The sequence below is a fragment of the Aquarana catesbeiana genome, linkage group LG01, assembly GCF_042186555.1.
Source record: "Aquarana catesbeiana isolate 2022-GZ linkage group LG01, ASM4218655v1, whole genome shotgun sequence".
Lineage (NCBI taxonomy): Eukaryota > Metazoa > Chordata > Amphibia > Anura > Ranidae > Aquarana > Aquarana catesbeiana.
In genome coordinates, this window is record NC_133324.1 from 860,414,263 (window position 1) to 860,432,546 (window position 18,284).

General features: G+C 42.4%; 1 protein-coding gene across 1 annotated transcript in view; it reads left to right on the forward strand.

The window, feature by feature from the left end:
* Window positions 1-18,284, forward strand: part of PPARGC1A (PPARG coactivator 1 alpha) — a 127,598-nt gene that overhangs the window by 4,363 nt on the left and 104,951 nt on the right. Inside the window, exon 2 of the mRNA XM_073609301.1 lies at window positions 2,182-2,361. Coding sequence (XP_073465402.1) covers window positions 2,182-2,361 — 180 coding nt within the window. The remainder of the gene's footprint in view (window positions 1-2,181; window positions 2,362-18,284) is intronic.

The following is an 18,284-nucleotide window of genomic DNA, read 5'->3' on the forward strand; positions in this document are numbered from 1 at the left end:
AGATAAAATGAAATGGGGAAACTAATTGGCTGTTATGGGTAATACACACTGGTCTTATTTCAGGCACTTTGATAAATGAAGCTCATTGGGCCCTATTTATGAAAGCGTCTTAGATAAGAACCATCTGTTTTGCCAGTTCTTTGAATGAATGGTTTGCTGTGGGGCATCAAAGACAATTTTTTATCCATTGAGTTAAAAAAATACAGTACCATAAGGAAGAATTTTGCTAAGCACTAGTCAAATCTGAACTGGCCAATGGCATAACCTAAGAGATTAATATGCCTGAAGCAGGTAGATAGGCAGACCGTTGTTTGGCATGGGAGCTATGGGATCATGTGCAGCAGTGAACAGCAGTGAACAGATGTTGGCTAACAGAATAGTCTACAACAGTGGTCTCCAAACTGTGGCCCAGGGGCTAGATGTGGCCCTTTGCTTGCTTTTATCTGGCTCATGGGGCAATATTTTATCCAACTATCGAGCGTTTATGCCTCAAGTGTCACCAACGAAGGGGCAAAATTCCTCCAAATGACCCAATGGTGGGACACAATTCCTCCCAATGACCCAATGGTGGGGCACAATTCCTCCAAATGACCCAATGGTGGAGCACAATTCCTCCCAATGACCCAATGGTGGGACACAATTCCTCCAAATGACCCAATGATGGGGCACAATTCCTCCCAATGACCCAATGATGGGGCACAATTCCTCTCAATGAACCAATGATAGGGCACAATTCCTCCCAATGACCCAATGATATTTCACAATTCCTTCCAGTGACCCAATGGTGGGGTACAATTCCTCCTAGTGGCCCAATGGTGGGGCACAATTCCTCCCAGTGACCAAATGGTGGGGTACAATTCCTCCCAGTGACACAATGGTGGGGTACAATTCCTCCCAGTGACCCAATGGTGGGGTACAATTCCTCCCAGTGACCCAATGGTGGGGTACAATTCCTCCCAGTGACCCAATGGTGGGGTACAATTCCTCCTAGTGGCCCAATGGTGGGGCACAATTCCTCCCAGTGGCCCAATGGTGGGGCACAATTCCTCCCAATGACCCAATGATGGGGCACAATTCCTCCCGATGACTCAATGGTGGGGGACAATTCCTCCAAATGACACCAATGGTGGGGCACAATTCCTCCAAATGACACCAATGGTAGGGCACAATTCCTACAAATGACACCAATGGTGGGGCACAATTCCTCCAAGTGACACCAATGATGGGGCACAATTCCTCCCACAGACATCAACAGTGGGACACAATTCCTCCCACTTACGCCAAAGATGGGGCACTGTTTCTACTCTGAATGGTCACAGCTCTTCTAAAGTCTGAAGGACAGTAAATTGGCCCTTTGTTTAGAAAGTTTGGAGACCCCTGGTCTACATCTGGGGGTCTGTTTTTTGTGTGAATATTGCCTTTTTTTAACAGCTTTTTTAGGGTGGGCACAAACAACAAATATATTTATGAAATCTGGTTTTGGGAGTCATCCAATCAGCATACAAGCCACCTCCTGAAACTAATATAAAACTTTACGTCTTTATAAGTTTATTTGCCCTTAAAACATTTTTTAAAAAGTTTAATGAAAGTTTTACTATAGACCAAAGTTCTTCTTTAATGAAACTGAGAGAATGATAAGACTTGTTTTAAAGTGGACATGCTGCCCAATAGCCTTTTTTTTAGTGCAGATGAGAAAACAGAAGCTAAAATCTGATTGACTTCCAGGGACTATGCCTTCTGTTTTCCAATAAATCAGCCATTATGTTTTTATGGACTCAGTGTCAAGTATGTGGAGATAAAAAGGAATAAATTGCATCATGGCCTAATGCTGTCATGTACTTCCAAGAAATATCTTTCTATGAAGATATTTAATTGGTCAGCAGTATCTTTATAAAAAATTAAAGTGTAAAGGGATCAACGTTCTTTGTGACCCTTGCATGCGCCTCTTTGAAATTTGGCAGTCGGCCCTATCCTGGAGAGACATTTTGATAGGCACAGGTATGGTTGAATGATTACTTAATCTGGATGGTTTCCAAAGTGTGTAAGAGTAGCGTAACCTTGATAGTCACAAAGCAGAAAATAGTTAATCACATGTTACCGATGCAGATTATGTATCAAAGGTTAATTTCAGTGGTGCTTTTGAAGATATTGACCTGACGTTCTCCATTTTGTCTCTTGCAGTGTGCTGCTCTGGTTGGTGAAGACCAGCCCCTTTGCCCAGATCTTCCGGAGCTGGATCTTTCTGAACTTGATGTGAACGATTTGGATGCGGACAGCTTTTTGGGTGGATTAAAGTGGTACAGTGACCAATCAGAAAACATTTCCAATCAATACAGCAACGAATCATCAAACATATTTGAGGTATGGTATTGGCCTATGCTTACAGGCTCCGTGTTGTTTACCAGCTTGTTTATCAGGATAAAAGATAAGACAGCTTGGATGCACACCAAACTTTTTTTTAACAGCGGAAGCTGGGGATCAACTCACGTCGTTTTAATTTTGTATTCTTGGAAGATGTTTGCACAGAGAGTGTTGGGAAATGTATATAAATGCAGGTGTTGCTAGACCAGACAAGCATTTGTCACCTTGGCATGCGCTGCGTGACCTTCCGGTTGGGTTCCTGGTAGCGTTTCTGTGTTCATAATTTGCTAAATGGTCCTGATCTCTCACTAGTCATTTGGGAAGTACTTCAGATGCATCTCTGGAGACACGAAATGAAGGAGCTCTGTTGTCCACAAGCATGAAGGTTATTAAGGCTGTGACAGTACCCTCTGGCTGGTGTTTTTTTCCTTGGGCAGACCTTGTAATTCTGAGGAAATGAAATGTAGGATTTTAAAAATATGCAGCATATTTGGATGGAGCAGAATCGTTGGCAAAGGGCTGATGTGAACCTCTAGTGAAGTGAGACAAGCACTTGTTTCATTTTTTTTTATACTGGTTATGACCGAGAAATATTTTAGAGTATTCCCATTGCCTAAATTTAACAAGTGGCCCTTAATCTGTGTCTTGCATATATAACAAAGGCAGCCATGGTTCTCTTGTTAAAAAACAGTCTACGGGCACGTCTATCTCAGCCAGCTTCTAAACACCAATCACATGCAAACCTGCAACTGAAAAATTACAGTTGGGAAATAAATGTTTGATAATGATTGGTTGTTATGCATTATTTTAAGACAGTTCTTTCCTGAAGAAGTTTTATAAAGAAAGCTTCTTTAGGACTTTGTGTTTCAAAATGATATTATTTTTCCAAAGCCACCTATTGGACATAAATTTGCCCTAGAGGCTAAATGTCTGAATTTTATAGGTGGATGTAGGGAAATAATTATAGTTGCTTCTATTGCCAAGTTGGTGGACAAGAAAAAGCTCATTTTTAATAAGCCTCAAACATTAAGGACACAAACGTGAAGACTGTTCCACTAAAAGTGGTACTGTTGGTGAGAACAGACATAAGCTACGAGATGGCTATGCCTGGAGGTATTCCCCTTTTAAGCCACTAGATAATTGTGCCTAAATGGAATGTATCGGTTACAATTTAGTTGCCTTTTTATTAATTTAAGAGAACAGAACCAAAAAATGAATTGCCTAGAGCAAGGTTTCTCAACTAGGGTTCCATGGAACCCTAGCATTCCTTCAGAGGTTGCTAGGGGTTCCTTAAACAATGAGCAATTTCTGCCTCTCGGATAAGTTCTCACTGACACCATTGATCTTTTTAGCTATCTGTAAGTTGATAATTCTTCCCAATGACCACAAGTGTAAGGAACATTCCTCCTACTGACTTTTATACTAATGTATCACGAGTTGTAGATAGAGTAATTTTTACCAGGGGTTCCCCAAGGCCGGAAAATTATTTCTAGGGTTCCTTAGTGTTAAAAAGGTTGAGAAAGGCTGGTCTAGATCAACCACAGGTTTTTGTTCTTTATTCCTTGGGAAAAAATTGAAACAATTGGAATGGTTACAAAAACTGTTCCACAGCAACCAGCCAAGTTAAAGCTTAACTCTAGGCAGCTATAAAGACACATCTTTGTAATAATTAATACTGTACATTATTAAATACGAGCATTGCAAGCACTTAATTTAATTTGGTATCAACCTCGCAGTCCCTGTACAGCAGAGCTGTAGTGTGAGAGGAATAAAAAGCACAAGGAGCTAATTAGTTCTTGTGCTTACAAGGATCATGCTTATAGGAGGAGCAAGCAGAGTGACAGAGAGATGAGCTCATCGCTGTGCTTCTTCTCTTTTCACCGAGTCTGGGGCAGGTCCAGGATGACTTGCGTTGAAAGATGCTAGCCATCAGACTGAGGACATTTAGCGTCAAAGAAAAAGTAATGTGTGGGGAATCTTTTGATTGAAGCTGGATAGTGCAGTAAAAGTGGGTTTTGTTTTTTTCATATGTTAATGGGCACTTCATTTTTAGCTTATGTCTGGTTGGAATTCTGCTTTAATCTGTCTGTGAAGCAAGAGAAACCAGCTCCAGTATTCTCTTCTACAGTTTTCTTAAGCAGCCCTAAGCATTCTGATTATGCAGCTGTTTTGGCATTACCACAAATTTCATTGACCCGGTTTGTATAAATCCGTGAGACGCGTTTTGGTTAAACCATGTTGGTAAATTCTATAAATTACTGGCAATTGCCAGAAATTGGTGTTATTGATGAATGTTTCTATTTCACAAGATGAGAGGAAGAAGATCTTCTTCAGAGACATTGACAAATAAGGAATACTTTCATGTCTAAAGTGGAATGCCTTACAAGACAGCTGCATCAATTGTTGCCCTTGAACTTCATCAGTGCTTCCTTTGTCAGTGTAACACTACCCTGGCATAAAAAAACCCCAAGAACACAACGAGGAGAGAGGCCTAGCCACGTGCCCTATTATGTTACAGCAGTTAGTTGATGGAAAAGCCTTAATTGAAGTGGACAGGGCATCTTTATTTTTAACCATATTGTTTTTAGGAGTGCAGCAAGGAATTTCAGATCTACTTAGTATAGATGGATTGCTCCATTTACAATGCATGACAAGATGGCCATCATGTTAAACACATGTCACTTTTACTGATGTGGGATGTCTTGCTGCATAGTTTAGCAGTTGTCTTCAGAGAAGGAAAAAAAAAAAAAAAAAACTGCAATCGTTCCATGTTTACCTAGCGCAAATCTAAACCCAAAAACTAAAAATGTATACGGTATATTGTAGCTTACTGATCCTTAGATGTGGTGACTGCATTTGTTTTGTTTGTTTTTTTTCCTTTGGTGATCCAGCCTGTAACACACTTCCTGTCTTTGGTTGGCTACGCTCACTCCACTCCTCCACTGTATCTATGAAGGAGCAACATAGCCACCTGTGGACAGCAGTATTGTCAACCTATGGAGAAGGTGGTGTTCGATGGAATAATACCTTTAGATGGACTTTACAAAAGGCACTAACAAATGTAAGCCTAAGCCTAACAAAAGGCACTAACAAATATAAGCCTAAGCCTAACACTTTAAGAGTGGATTATGACTAGCATCTAAATCTCCCTTGACTCTGAAGCCTGATCCGCTTCCAGATCGCACTCCAGAGGCTACTGACAGGTAGTGAGGAAGCGATACCTCCTCAACGCCTGTTTTAAACCCATATTTGCCGACTATCGCTCCACGTTTGCGGCGCTTCACTATTGACTTGCATGTGTTGCTACATGTCAGGTCCATTTAGCTGTGGTCACAAAGCAAAGCTTTGCAGCCACGGCATGTAAACATTCCCCTACGCTGCTTATTGCATCTTAAGGGGAGGGAGGGGTTGGCAGGTGGCAAAAACACGTCTCAACGGCAATATTTTCCTTTATAAAATCTGACCTTTGTAAGCACCCCTGCCAGTGTTAAATATTTTGTCTCAGCCCTCTACCTGTCACTTTTGCTGGACAGCTTGGTCTGTTAAAGGAAATTGAAAATTGAGAGAATTACTGGCAGGATCAACAGGCAATACAACTATTTTACGGGGGATCAATTATGTCATGTATTGTTTTTTGCTCCTAGTTCCACTTTAATAAGGCAGTTAGTAATGTATTAAATCCCATAACCCATAATAACCAATGAGGATTAATCTTTCACTGATCTGATTGCAGTAAACTACAGATGACTAATATGTAATATTGTGCTTTACACATATCATACATTTTTCATTTGCAGCTAGCTTTTGGTGTTGTGCATTTTAAAATAGTACTATAGTCTAATAAGAAACCCCACTATCCTGATCACTATGGGGTTGATTTACTAAAGGCAAATAGATTGTGCACTTTTCAAAGTGCAGTTCCATCAGCCAATCATGCGCAAGCAAAAATGCTGTTTTTTTTTTTTTTTTAAATTTCCTTGCATGTGATTGAATACTTTGCAAAGTGAAACGTTACCTCATTTACTGAGCTCTGGAGCAACTGCAAACTTTGCAAAGTGCACAGTCTATTTGTCTTTAGTAAGTCAACACCTATGCCTCCTTAGGCTTGGTTCACACGGCATGCCAATGCGGCTCACAGCAGGGGTCCTGTGCGTCCCGCTTCACCGTTTCAGGTCCGATTTCAGCCTATATTTTGGGCTGAATTCGGACCTGAAACGGACCAAAAGACGCACAGGGCTCCTGTGCAAATTCGCACCGGAGCTGTATCAGAGATATGTGAACCCGGCTCCGTAGAGAGCCGGTTGCAATCTCCTGCTATTGCGAAATGGATGTGGGGATCTCACATCCAATTCAATCCAAATAGTGTGAACCCACCCTTAAAGCTGAATTCCGGGCAATTTGTTTTTTCCCCAAGCAGTAGGGCTGTGTCTGCACTGCACTGTGTCTGCACTGCATAGGTTAACTGCTTCTTTTGTCAGGGGGCTACCAGAAACCCATATACTCACCCAATCCTCCGCTCCAGTGGCAAACGGTGCTCCCCCACGATGTCTTCATATCCAGAGCAGGTCTATGGTCTTGATGACATCAGGATCAGTCCACAGCACAAGATCACTAGACCACGGGCGGGCAGGAGCCGCAGGGACCAGTCTTTTGCTGGGAGGATTGGGTAAGTATATCTCTGCTCTTCAACCCCCTAGACCAGTGACTACATTTTCCATGATGCTCAACTACACTGCAAAGTGTATAAGCATCGTGGGAAATGTAGTTCCAAAACATTTGGGGGGCCAAGGTTCGTCATCACTGCCCTAGGCAAAAATGAGCAGTTAACCCGTCTAGTGTGGGCACAGCACAACTGCATGGAGAAAAAAAAATTGGCTGGAGCTCAGCTTTAGGGTAATCATAAATTGAGGTCCTGCAATAATTCCATTCGCCTCAGATACTGCATGTCTGTGTTCATATGACATTAAAATCCCATGACCAAATGCCTCGTTAATTGCTGAAGAGGTGGGCCAGCCACTCTAAAGTCCGATCCTTCTTCTTAGCTGAGGTCAGATGTCCAAATACTTTTGGTCACTTGACTTGCGCCATTACCTAATCAATTACTGACCTAAAGCAAGCAGCCAGGAAAATGTCAGGATATCTAATATGCACATGCTTGTTCCCGGTCGATAACTCCCCAAATAACCCTGAAACTTTTCATAAAGAAATTAGCAATGGCAGCCTTCATATTTACACTCTGGAATGTTCTCTTTAAGAAAGCGAGCTGGGCAGGGTAACAGGTGGTTCCTTAATTGACCATGGTCTTGGATGAATAAAATATACCCATAAACTGTTACAAGTTCTAATTATGCCTTCCAAATCCAAACTCTGCAAGTGCTGGACATGAGTGGAAATAGAATATTCTTTTTAAATTCCGGCCATTCTTGTACGAGCTGTGGCATTCTTTGCAAGCATTCCGTCTTACTTTAGAAGAAAAGTGACCTTGCCTTTTAAAATTCCAATTATTTTCCTGTGCGCACACAGTTCATTCATCTTTCCACTGTCATTATGTTCAGTCACATGCAAACACTGCCACATGTCACAGGCAGGGCCCGCGTCTTTCTGGTTTATGTGACACCGGCTGCAGCCAGTGGGAGGCCGGTTGTTACCAGAGACAAGGGAATTAAACACATTTTTGTGGGAGTGAGCCTGGCTGCCTTGGCTGACTGCTTTATGGGAATAAGAAGTAATAAAGTCACAAGACTCGGACGTACAGGTATGACAACAGGTATATTGTCTGTGCAGAAGCCGCTGCGCCTGCTCCCATGCAAGGACGCACAGTTTGGCAATACACAAAGGCTAGCTTTGTTACGCTCTTGCTTTGGGAAGCTTAGGAAGAACTGGCACAGGCTTTTAAGGACTTTGCATCACCGCACGTTTGACTTGGGCTTTTGTGTCCGTTTGTACGTAAATCTTTATTGCCACAGAGAAGTTTGTGTGACTGAGGGACTATTAGAGCTCGTTATTCTATTGCGGCAGGAAGGTGTGTGCTTTTTTATGCCGGATAAAACTGGCACAGGCTGATTGATCCATTCCACCCGACTTGGAATTTTCATAAACCAGCTCTTTAAAAAGATTTGGTCATGTATGTTTGTGGTCAGTTCTAAATAATGGCACCACCGATGAGCGTTCAGATTGTACAGGGAACAGAGGATTAGTATTATCATGCAGGATTTGCGTAGCGCCATTAATGTGCGCTGCGCTTTACAATATGAAGGGAGACAGGCTAGGTTTAGACTTACATCCAACATGAATGCGGAACGCATTTTTGGAGGTGATGTGATGCCTCCTAACAACCTGTTTTGACCCCATAAAAGCTGCACCACCGTGGCACAGTTGTGGTTATTCACCAATTGCTTGAATTGGTCACATTTGGTGGGCTAGCTGCCCACCAAACAGAACATAAGACATACATTTTGCGGTGGACGCATTGCCTTTGCAGCTTAAAAGGGGAGGCCGCTAAAAACATATCTCAATAGCATTTTTGAATGCCCCAACTGCAAGCCATAATGAAAACTTAAGTGAGGTAGACACAATAAGAAAATCGGGCCAAACGTTTGTCTGATTTTCCTCATTGTTGCACAGCAAGTCCGAACCGATGAACAAAAATTCGTATGAAAATTCTCGTACGACAAAGGTTTTTTTTTTTGTTGTTGTTTATTGTTTCTGATCATGCGCAGTCTTTCTTTTCTGATTTTTCTTGTATGAAAATCGTCCGAAAACGGTACACAATAAACAAAAATTGTTTATTCTGTTCCCGCACGAGAAAAACTTTGGAGTTTGTCCTTTTGGAAATTTTCGTACGAAAAGTCTGAATCGGCTGTGGAAAGTTGTGTACACACTATACGAAAATCGTACGAAAATTCTTTGGACACAAATGTTTGCCCGATTTTCTTATAGTGTGTATGAGGCTTTTTAGGCTTCATTCACACTTTGCGATTTAGAATAGTGGGCAGAATCGCCACAATTCGGTTTCAATTCCAAATCACGTGGCAATTGCTGCACAACACGTGACATGTGTTTGGGTGCTATTATCTTTTAATGGCAACCCAAACGCAATGCGATTCTGCCATGATTGTCAAACAACAGGATTGCAAGGCAATTGTGGCAAACTGCGCCTTTAAAAATTTGGAATAGTGGGCAGGAACACCGCAATTCTGTCTCAGTTCCAAATCACGTGGCAATTGCTGGACAACACGTGACACAGGTTTGGGTGCAATTATCTTTTAATGGTTCCCCAAATGGGATGCATTTCTGCCATGATTGTCAAGTGACAGGATTGCGCAGCAATTGCAGCAAACTGTGCCTTTAAAAATCATGTGAAGCTTGTTGCCCTAAAAGGAGAAGGAGCTTCTTTTTGGGGGGCAGACGTGCATAGAGCAGCCGATTCGAGTGAATTGGCTGGCCCTATGCGACATGCAAAATCACGTGAGAATTGCTCTTTAAAAATTGTGTAGTGGGAGCGCTTGTTCCCGCTATGTGATATGTGAATGGAGCCTCAGGGCCGGGAAAAGGGGGGGCAGGAGGGGCGGCTGCCCTGGGTGCAATCGTTTACTTCAGGGATGGGGGCACCCTGATCCTAACCTTAAGGGAAGAGGGGGCGCAGTTTGGCATCTTTGCCCTGGGCACTGGATGACCTTGTCCCGGCCTTATGCCCTGTACACACAACCGGTTTTGCCGTCTTAATTAACTCTCAAGGTTTTTATGACTGAGTTCTGACAGAATTCCACTCAAGCTGTCTTGCATACACACGGTCACACCAAAGTCCGACCGTCCAGAACACGGTGACGTGTACGACGGGACTAGAAAACAGAAGTTCAATTTTTGGTGCGTCGTTTTTGGTGCGTCGGAACAACATACAGACGAGCGGTTTTTCCGATAGTAATTTGTTCCGTCGGAAAAATATAGAACATGTTCTCTATCTAAGTCCGTCAGAATTTTCGACAGAAAAAGTCCGATGGGGCATACACACGGTCAGAATATACAATGAAAAGCTCCCATCGGACTCTTTCTGTCGGAAATTCCGCTCGTGTGTACACGGCATAACAATACAATTCAAGGCAAGAAGATCAGGAGGACCTGGTGTGAGAAATCTTACAATTTACAGGGGTGGAGCAAGTGATATAAAGGTAATACCTTTGAAGAGTCAAAGGCGAAAGTAAATATACAGTTTTTAGGTGAAGGCCAAGATAGGCTTCCCTGAAGAGATGATTTTTCAGGGATCACTTACAGGTGGAAAGAGTAGGAGATAGCTGGGCAGATAGCAGGGAAGTCCTAGACGCGATCATGAGAGGAAGTGACAACAGTGCATTTAAGGCCAGATATAATTATTATATATGGTTTTTCCATCTCGCCTGTTTGATTTAGGAAACATGTTTAGGTAATTAAAAAAGGGAGTTTCCCATATACAACCCAATTATTGGCAAGGTAGGTCTGAAGTGGCCAATAATCATTCTGTGGATGGAAGGCTTCACATATAGGGGTTTATTAAATAACACGGTACTGATCAGTGATGATGTGCGACGTGCTGTAACCCATAGCAACAACAAGAAGAAAAAATTACTGAACTGATCTGACTACATTAAATCTAGTTGGTTACACTCAGCTACTTTCTGAATATCATGGCATTTTAGACAGTATTGGTGGAAAAATGAAGATCAAAGCTCTATTATAAAAGTGCAAGGCACAGGCCTGTCTACATGATGTCATGACTTTTATGCAGTCAGCATAACAAAGTCGTATCATGCACAGTTAAGTCAATGGGCCCTAGAATATTTTTTGCAGTGGGGCTAAAAAACGATCTTCTGTTTTTAAACCCTTTCCCCACTCCAGCAGACTGAATTTTCTCATAGGAGACAGTGGATTAGTAGGGCTGAATTTCATGCTACTTTCCACCTCTCTCTTACATGGGCACAAACACGTACATTTTCCCCAGTGCACATCTGCCTGTTTGTAGAATGATCTTTCATATGATAGCTTGGCCTCCAAATTGCACATATGTGGCTGGCTGCCTCATGACGTCTGTAGGTAGTAAAAGGATCATTTCTTGTAACAGCTGGCAAAATCTCAAAGGAAAAGGTGAATACTACATGTACAATTTTTGCTGTCTCTTTTTAATGCAGAAAAAAAGAACATCTGCAGCAGCGCAACTTCTGAATCTACTTTATGATATTTTTCCTTAACCAAGTTAATTGCATAGAGACAATAAAGTTATCTCAAAAGTCACCATTGTATAAAATAGACAATGGTGTTTTCTGCAATACATACGTCCCATGCATGCACAATACGAGCATACGTACATATCTGCTAAAAATATTGTCTGCAAATGTCTAACCACAGTTTGCGTCCATTGCTGAATGTATTATACCTTTAAACGCTAGGTGTCATGATTTTTTTATTATAATGTAATGATCACCATCATTGCAATGCGTGCGCACTTTTACATTATCGTACAGTGACATTTATTTTAAACATTCTGCAAAGATTTGATGCGTTTTCATCCAATTTAAGTTTGCAGGCAATTTTCGGCAGCCTTGCGAGGGTTAAAAGCATCCCGTGGCCAAGGCAGGAGTTGGCCTTCTCAAAAAGCGCCTGTAGCATTGTTATTTTGTCAACCAGCAGGTGTCACCCGGTAATCAGTCTCTCCACACGGTGCTGAGTCAACATTACTCACAAGTCTTCTCACTTAGGAATGCAATCTAAATCTGACGCTTTACATCCCTAGCAGAACCAGGGAGACACTGAGCGTTCCACAGAAACTGCGTCTCAGGCGTAACACATTTACATAACTGAACGGTAATGCCTAGCTCATGAAATGCATAGCGCATATTAGCAAGGGGAGGAAAGGGGGGCAGACAAATTGTTTTACTGATGATTGAAATGGCCCAGTATGATTGCAGCTGCTTTATCCTCGGTCCTCTGAATGAGAGAAGAGAATGAATCAGCTTCAAAAAGCCAGAGTTTGTCATTCTTGGCAATGGAGAGATCTACAAAGATGAATGACTTTACCACCGACGTCACATTCCTCAGAGCTGTGGCATACCGATAGGAATTTTTTTTTTTCTTTCCCACTCGTAACTTTTTATCAGGTTATTCACATAGATCTAGATTACAGGTATTCCGCAGTGCCGTGAGCTTCACGACAATGGCGAGTTATTCATTGTAAGACTGATTAATGAATGACCAGATCTTGCATAAAATGACTTGGCCTCACTTTGAAACGAGTAGCTCTGTTGTCTTTGCCAGTCTTGTGACTGCGGTTAATAGGTTCTTGGTGGAATTCAACCTCCAAAGAATTTACTCCAACAACTCGTTTTTTTCCATTTTTAATTTGATGGCATGGAGTTATCGCCCAGGGCTGGGAGTTCCAGGAGACATAATTTAAGGGGGGAAAAGTCATTGTGACTGAATTTATAATTGGCTGGTGCCCTTCAGTTCCTAATCTGTTCTCTGTGTATTATGTAACCAATTACATTTGGAGTCTTTAAATTTTTTCTTTTTTTTTCTTTTTTTTTTGCTTTTGTTAGGCTAAAGCCGGGTACACATTACAGTGTTAGGCTGAAGCCAGGTAAAAACTGACAGCTCCGGTCGGAGACGCTGTACTAACAATGCAAGGTTAGTCCAGCGATCTCCCCTGCTAAGCTGCCCCTGCCAGAACACTCTGATCAGGAGTCTGTCAGATGCTGGGTTTTCCAGCATGCACATCCGACAGAAGCTGGCTGAACGGCCGACTTCTGTTTGACACGGGCAGAATGTCGGCCTACCATTTTTTTTTTTTTAACCGACAAATGTCTCCCGACATTCTGCCTGCGTGTACAGGGCTTTAAGGAAACCATTGGAGAGAAATACATGGGCTTCCATTGTTGACTTTTCCTGAAGAGGCTAATGGCCTGGCTGTTGTGCTAATCTTTTGGCTTTAATGCTTTATGATTTAAGCTGGCCATACATGGATCGAAATTCGGCCAGTTCAGCAGGGACCGGCTGAATTTTGATCTATGTATGGGCAGGTAGGTTATACAGAAGGTGATCTACTGATTGACCTATGTACAACCGCCCATTTGAATTTTCCCTGATCAGTAACTCAGCGGGGGGGGTTCCTTCATCCACATTGAGTGTGTGGATAGAAAATTCAAGTCAGTTTTTTCATTGAAAAAGAGACTAATCTATGGGCTTCCTTGGGCCCCTTTCACACTAATGGACCAGTTGTGTCCGCTTGTAAATTTTTAGGTGAATCCGATCGGACCCTCCAGCCTCCTCAATGTAGCGGCAGGAGTCACCAGACATGTGTCCGTTGACATCCAATCCAATGCTATCCGCTAAAAACAGATGAATGGCGGATGAGATGGCAGTCAGGTGTAAACAGACAGGTAGTTTGTTTACATCCGACCACCCATAGAGGAGAGCTGGCTGTGCCTATATCCACTCTGCATAAGCGGAGCAGACACAGACCAGCCATCCGCCTGCTCAGCGGGGAATCTGTCTGTCAGGCGGACTCCAATGGACATTTGAAATGCACACAGGACAAAGGGGCAGGGTTCTTTGCTCCCCTCTCCTTTCCCCAACCCACGTATACTCACCTTCATAACTCTAATCAGTCAACTAGCCAGTGTTTCTTAGCCCCCTTTTCAGTTGTGGCCCCCTTTAAAATTCTGCAGAATCTCGAGGCACCCAATTCCAAAATATAAAGCACCAAACGAATAATTTAATATAATGCAGCAACATTCACACACAAACACAAATGTTGTTGACTGCACTGGAACACGTTGCACTAGAGCCCTTGGAATACATGGAAAACAGTGTCCATGCATTGTTGATGCAGATTAAAAGGCATTGGGCTGTATCTTCTGTGAAACAGCCCTCAGGGCAGGTGTATAGAACTATAAAAATAATGGACTGTTTAATCTGTCAAAAGTGTAGTAAACTTGTTTTCCAACCTTCAAAGTATTGTATTGGCGATTTGTCAACTGCTAGTAAAAAGTAATGATCATATACATTACAATCTGATTGTACACTCTCCTTCAGGCTTATCAAACACTGTAATATGATTGGCTATCCCATTTAATTTTTATGCAGGGCTGTCTTTTTGCAGGGGTCCCAGGTGCATGGAAGGCCCCTGCAGTTCCCCACCCCCACAGAAGGGGGAATTGCATGTGGACACTGGACAGAGCGGTTGATCGGTGTGGCAGGTGGAGGAAATAACTGGAACCAATCTTTTGTGGCTCACCATGCAGCTGCTGGAAGTTATTTCCCCCCACCTAGTCCACTGATCACTTTCAGATTTCCTTCACTACCTGGGCCCTCCTTTGTGACACCTCTCCACAGCGCTGCCAGCATCCCTCCTCTCCCACCGGCAACAGCTGCTGGCACACAGGGGGATCTCTAGGATAGAGAGCAGGGAAGGGGCCTGTAAATATGTCATTTACCTGCCCCTTCCTTATCTTGGTAAACACAGTGAGTGATCGGTACCAATCACTCACTGTATTCATTCATAACTGAAGCATAGTAAACGCTCATTATGTAGCATAATTTATCCACACCCACTGTTTGCCGTGGTTCCCTATGCATGACACAGGTCACCATCTCCCTAGTAGGGGCCCCAGTGCATTACTTTCCCCAGGGGCGCTTGATGCTATTAACATTGCATGCTAATACATTTAACGTTTGTATGCAATCGAATCTGGTAGGCCCTCAGACTGTATACTCAATGGTAGATTTATTAGCATTTGTTAAAGTGGAAGTAAACTCTCCTATCGTTTTCATCCAAAGAAGCTGCCATCTTGGCCTCAGTTTAATCTTCAACTGTCAAGCTGCACATGTGATCAGTTATGACACCATCCATTGGATGGTTTGACAGTTTGGTTGAGAGCACAACCAATGTGACAGTTAGCATTTCCGGCATGCCGGGAATGTAACTGTTTTTTGAAACCATTAAATCGATGGGTTTACTTCCGCTTTAAATTCGATTATAAAGTGTGTGATCAGCTTAAAAGCTAATTCCACCTTTTGCAATAAAATAATAAACACACCCACATTGATTGGCTGATTGAATGGGCAATTATAATTTTTTTGCATTGGAGCCTCCAAAGCATTGCAACGACAATCCTCCAGCCCCAGGTCCGTATAGAGGTACCGATCTTCAATCTTCGGTTAGGGGTCTGAAGGAAGTATCAATTGGCTACAAATGTGGTGTGGTGACATAACAACACTTGTGCTATATTGAGATCTATAAGTCCCTCTGCTGTGTTGGACTTTGCTGGAGCCTGCACCTTGAAAAAAAACGAGGCAACAATTTCAGTTTCCATTTTTGCATCCTAACAGATTGCCTTCAGCAGCTCAATAACTACAAGTGATACGATACTATGCATATTAGACCTATGTAAGGGTGCTATGACCATTGCTTTTAATGCTTCGAAGTGCTTATTGTGTATGGAGATTTGTCAGCATGTCAGAAAATGTCTGCAATGAATCCATGAAAAGGGTAGCAGTCTATGACTGCACATACATGTGTTCTGTATGTGGACAGGCCTAGATATCCGTGTAGGTGAACAGGTGGAAAGCAGAGCACGTGTCCTACTCTGCCTAAAAAAAAAGGGGCTCTATCTGCTACTCACGTGATAAGCTCTATTTGGCTATCCTGCTTGAAGTGGATGTTTATCTAGAGTTTTATTTGCTCTTACCATGTGCGTTCAAATCAAGGTTCAAATTTTGTCACCTTTTTGGCGTCAAAGAACCTGCCAAATCAGTCTGTTTACGTATTGCTAGTCCAACAAGGACTTTTTGCTGGGGCACTTTAAAAGACTATTTAAACATGCGTTATTCCCTAAATCACCTTAAGTGTGCTTGGTTTAGATTATAGATTGCCGTCTGCTGTTAGACTAACGCTAGACATATCCTTTCAGTTGTCGGCCAATAAAGAGAGGTTATCTGAATGGTCACTTAACAAGCGTGTGTTTTATGTGTAAGATAGGCTTTAGTGTTTTATAATGCTATCTAAAACTGTACAAGAGCTGACATTATATGCACATTGTAATATCATATCTGTAGTCATGTTAAATAAACAAGACAGGACCTGATTGGCTGGCAGGGCGTATAGGCAAATACAGCCAAATCACAGCTACCTTGTGGTTGAACCTACTACAGCAAATTGTTTGCATGTCCTCAGGTTTACTTTCTAGGCACAGTCGGTTATTGGATTCTATAGATTGTAGGGCTACAGTCAAATTATGGAGGTGGCGTTTAGATCAAAGGGGGAGAGATGCTGTCATATTAGGGGCCCCTAGTTTAATCTAAGGGCCCACGCTGCAGTTTTAGTTAATGAACAAATTCAAATCAATACAGATGGCAAGTTTCATAAAGTGCTTTAATCATAAGGTGCATTAATAGGCCATTAAAATGAATGACTAAGGTTAGCCATACACATTAAGATTTTTCTTGTTTGGAGAACAGACTGAACAAGAGAGCTCAATAGATTTCCCCTGTTCACTCAACAATATGGATGGAGGAATCTCACCTGCCGGCTGTTGTGTTCTGACAGCTGCTAATCCCTCATTTATTGTTCAGATGAGAATTTTCAGCCCAGTTCCTTTTGATTTTCAGAACAAAGTTTTTCAAGCCAGATGGTGCCAACAAAACCTCCCATATTTTGCACTTGAACCGTGTATGACCAGCATAAGTTAAAGTGATACTAAAGGCGTAAAACAAAAACTTGTTATACTTACCTGCTCTGTGCAGGGGTTTTACACAGAGCACCCCCCCCTATCCTCCTCTTCTCAGGCCCCCCTTTGCTCTGGGCTTTGCCCTCTGCCATCATAGCAAGCTGCTTCCCCTGGGGGCACTCGTGCATGTTTGCTCCCGAGCCCTGGTTTTGTGTCCATAAGACACACAGAACGGGGCTTGGCCCCACTCCCTCCTCACTGGCTGTGATTGATGGCAAATGATTGATAGCTCCTCACTGGCTGTGATTGATGGCAAATGATTGATAGCTCCTCACTGGCTGTGATTGATGACAAATGATTGATAGCTCCTCACTGGCTGTGATTGATGACAAATGATTGATAGCTCCTCACTGGCTGTGATTGATGGCAAATGATTGATAGCTCCTCACTGGCTGTGATTGGGACCCAATGACTCCCATTGCTCTCTCTGAGCCAATGAGACGGCCAAGCAGCAGCCGATTTCGTGCACATTGCTGGATTGGGATCAGGCTCGGGTAAGTATTAGGGGGCTGTGGGGTGAGCTGCATACTGAAGTTTTTTTTTACCTTCATGCATGGAATGTAATGTAAAAAACCTTCAGTTTTATAACTACTTTAACACAAACTTTCCATTTAGAGCCCAAATGCAGCCAAAACTTTTTTCATTTTTGTTTTGGATACATTAGGGAAGCGTTCGAACTTCTGTCAACTTTTTATTACTTCAGTGCAAACTATCTGGCACCTTACCCTTAAAACCCAAAAATGGGGTGCTTGGCCGATGATGTTGCTGTATTATATATAGCTAATTAGGGAAAAAAAACATATGTATACATTTTTTTAACTTTTTGTCCCTTTCCCTTGCATTTTACGTTTTATGCACTTAATGAAACTTTGATAAACCTGGGAGTTTTAAGCTGGGTTCGTCTGAAAATCATCTGGTTCAGTTGGACTTTTGGTCAGTGTGTACAGTAGTCTAACAACCGACTTTTATCAAAGGGACATGCTGGAAAACCAGCATCCGATCACTGCTTACAACCAAACTTTGTATAATGTGGAATCATTAAAATATACAATATAAAGTTGTTTTCCCACTTGCTCATTCCCCTCATTTCTTGTCCTGGTGTTTCAGGTGAGGGTAAATCAGTGATGTCCCAGACAGCAACAAATGCATGGCGGATATTATAAACCTTTC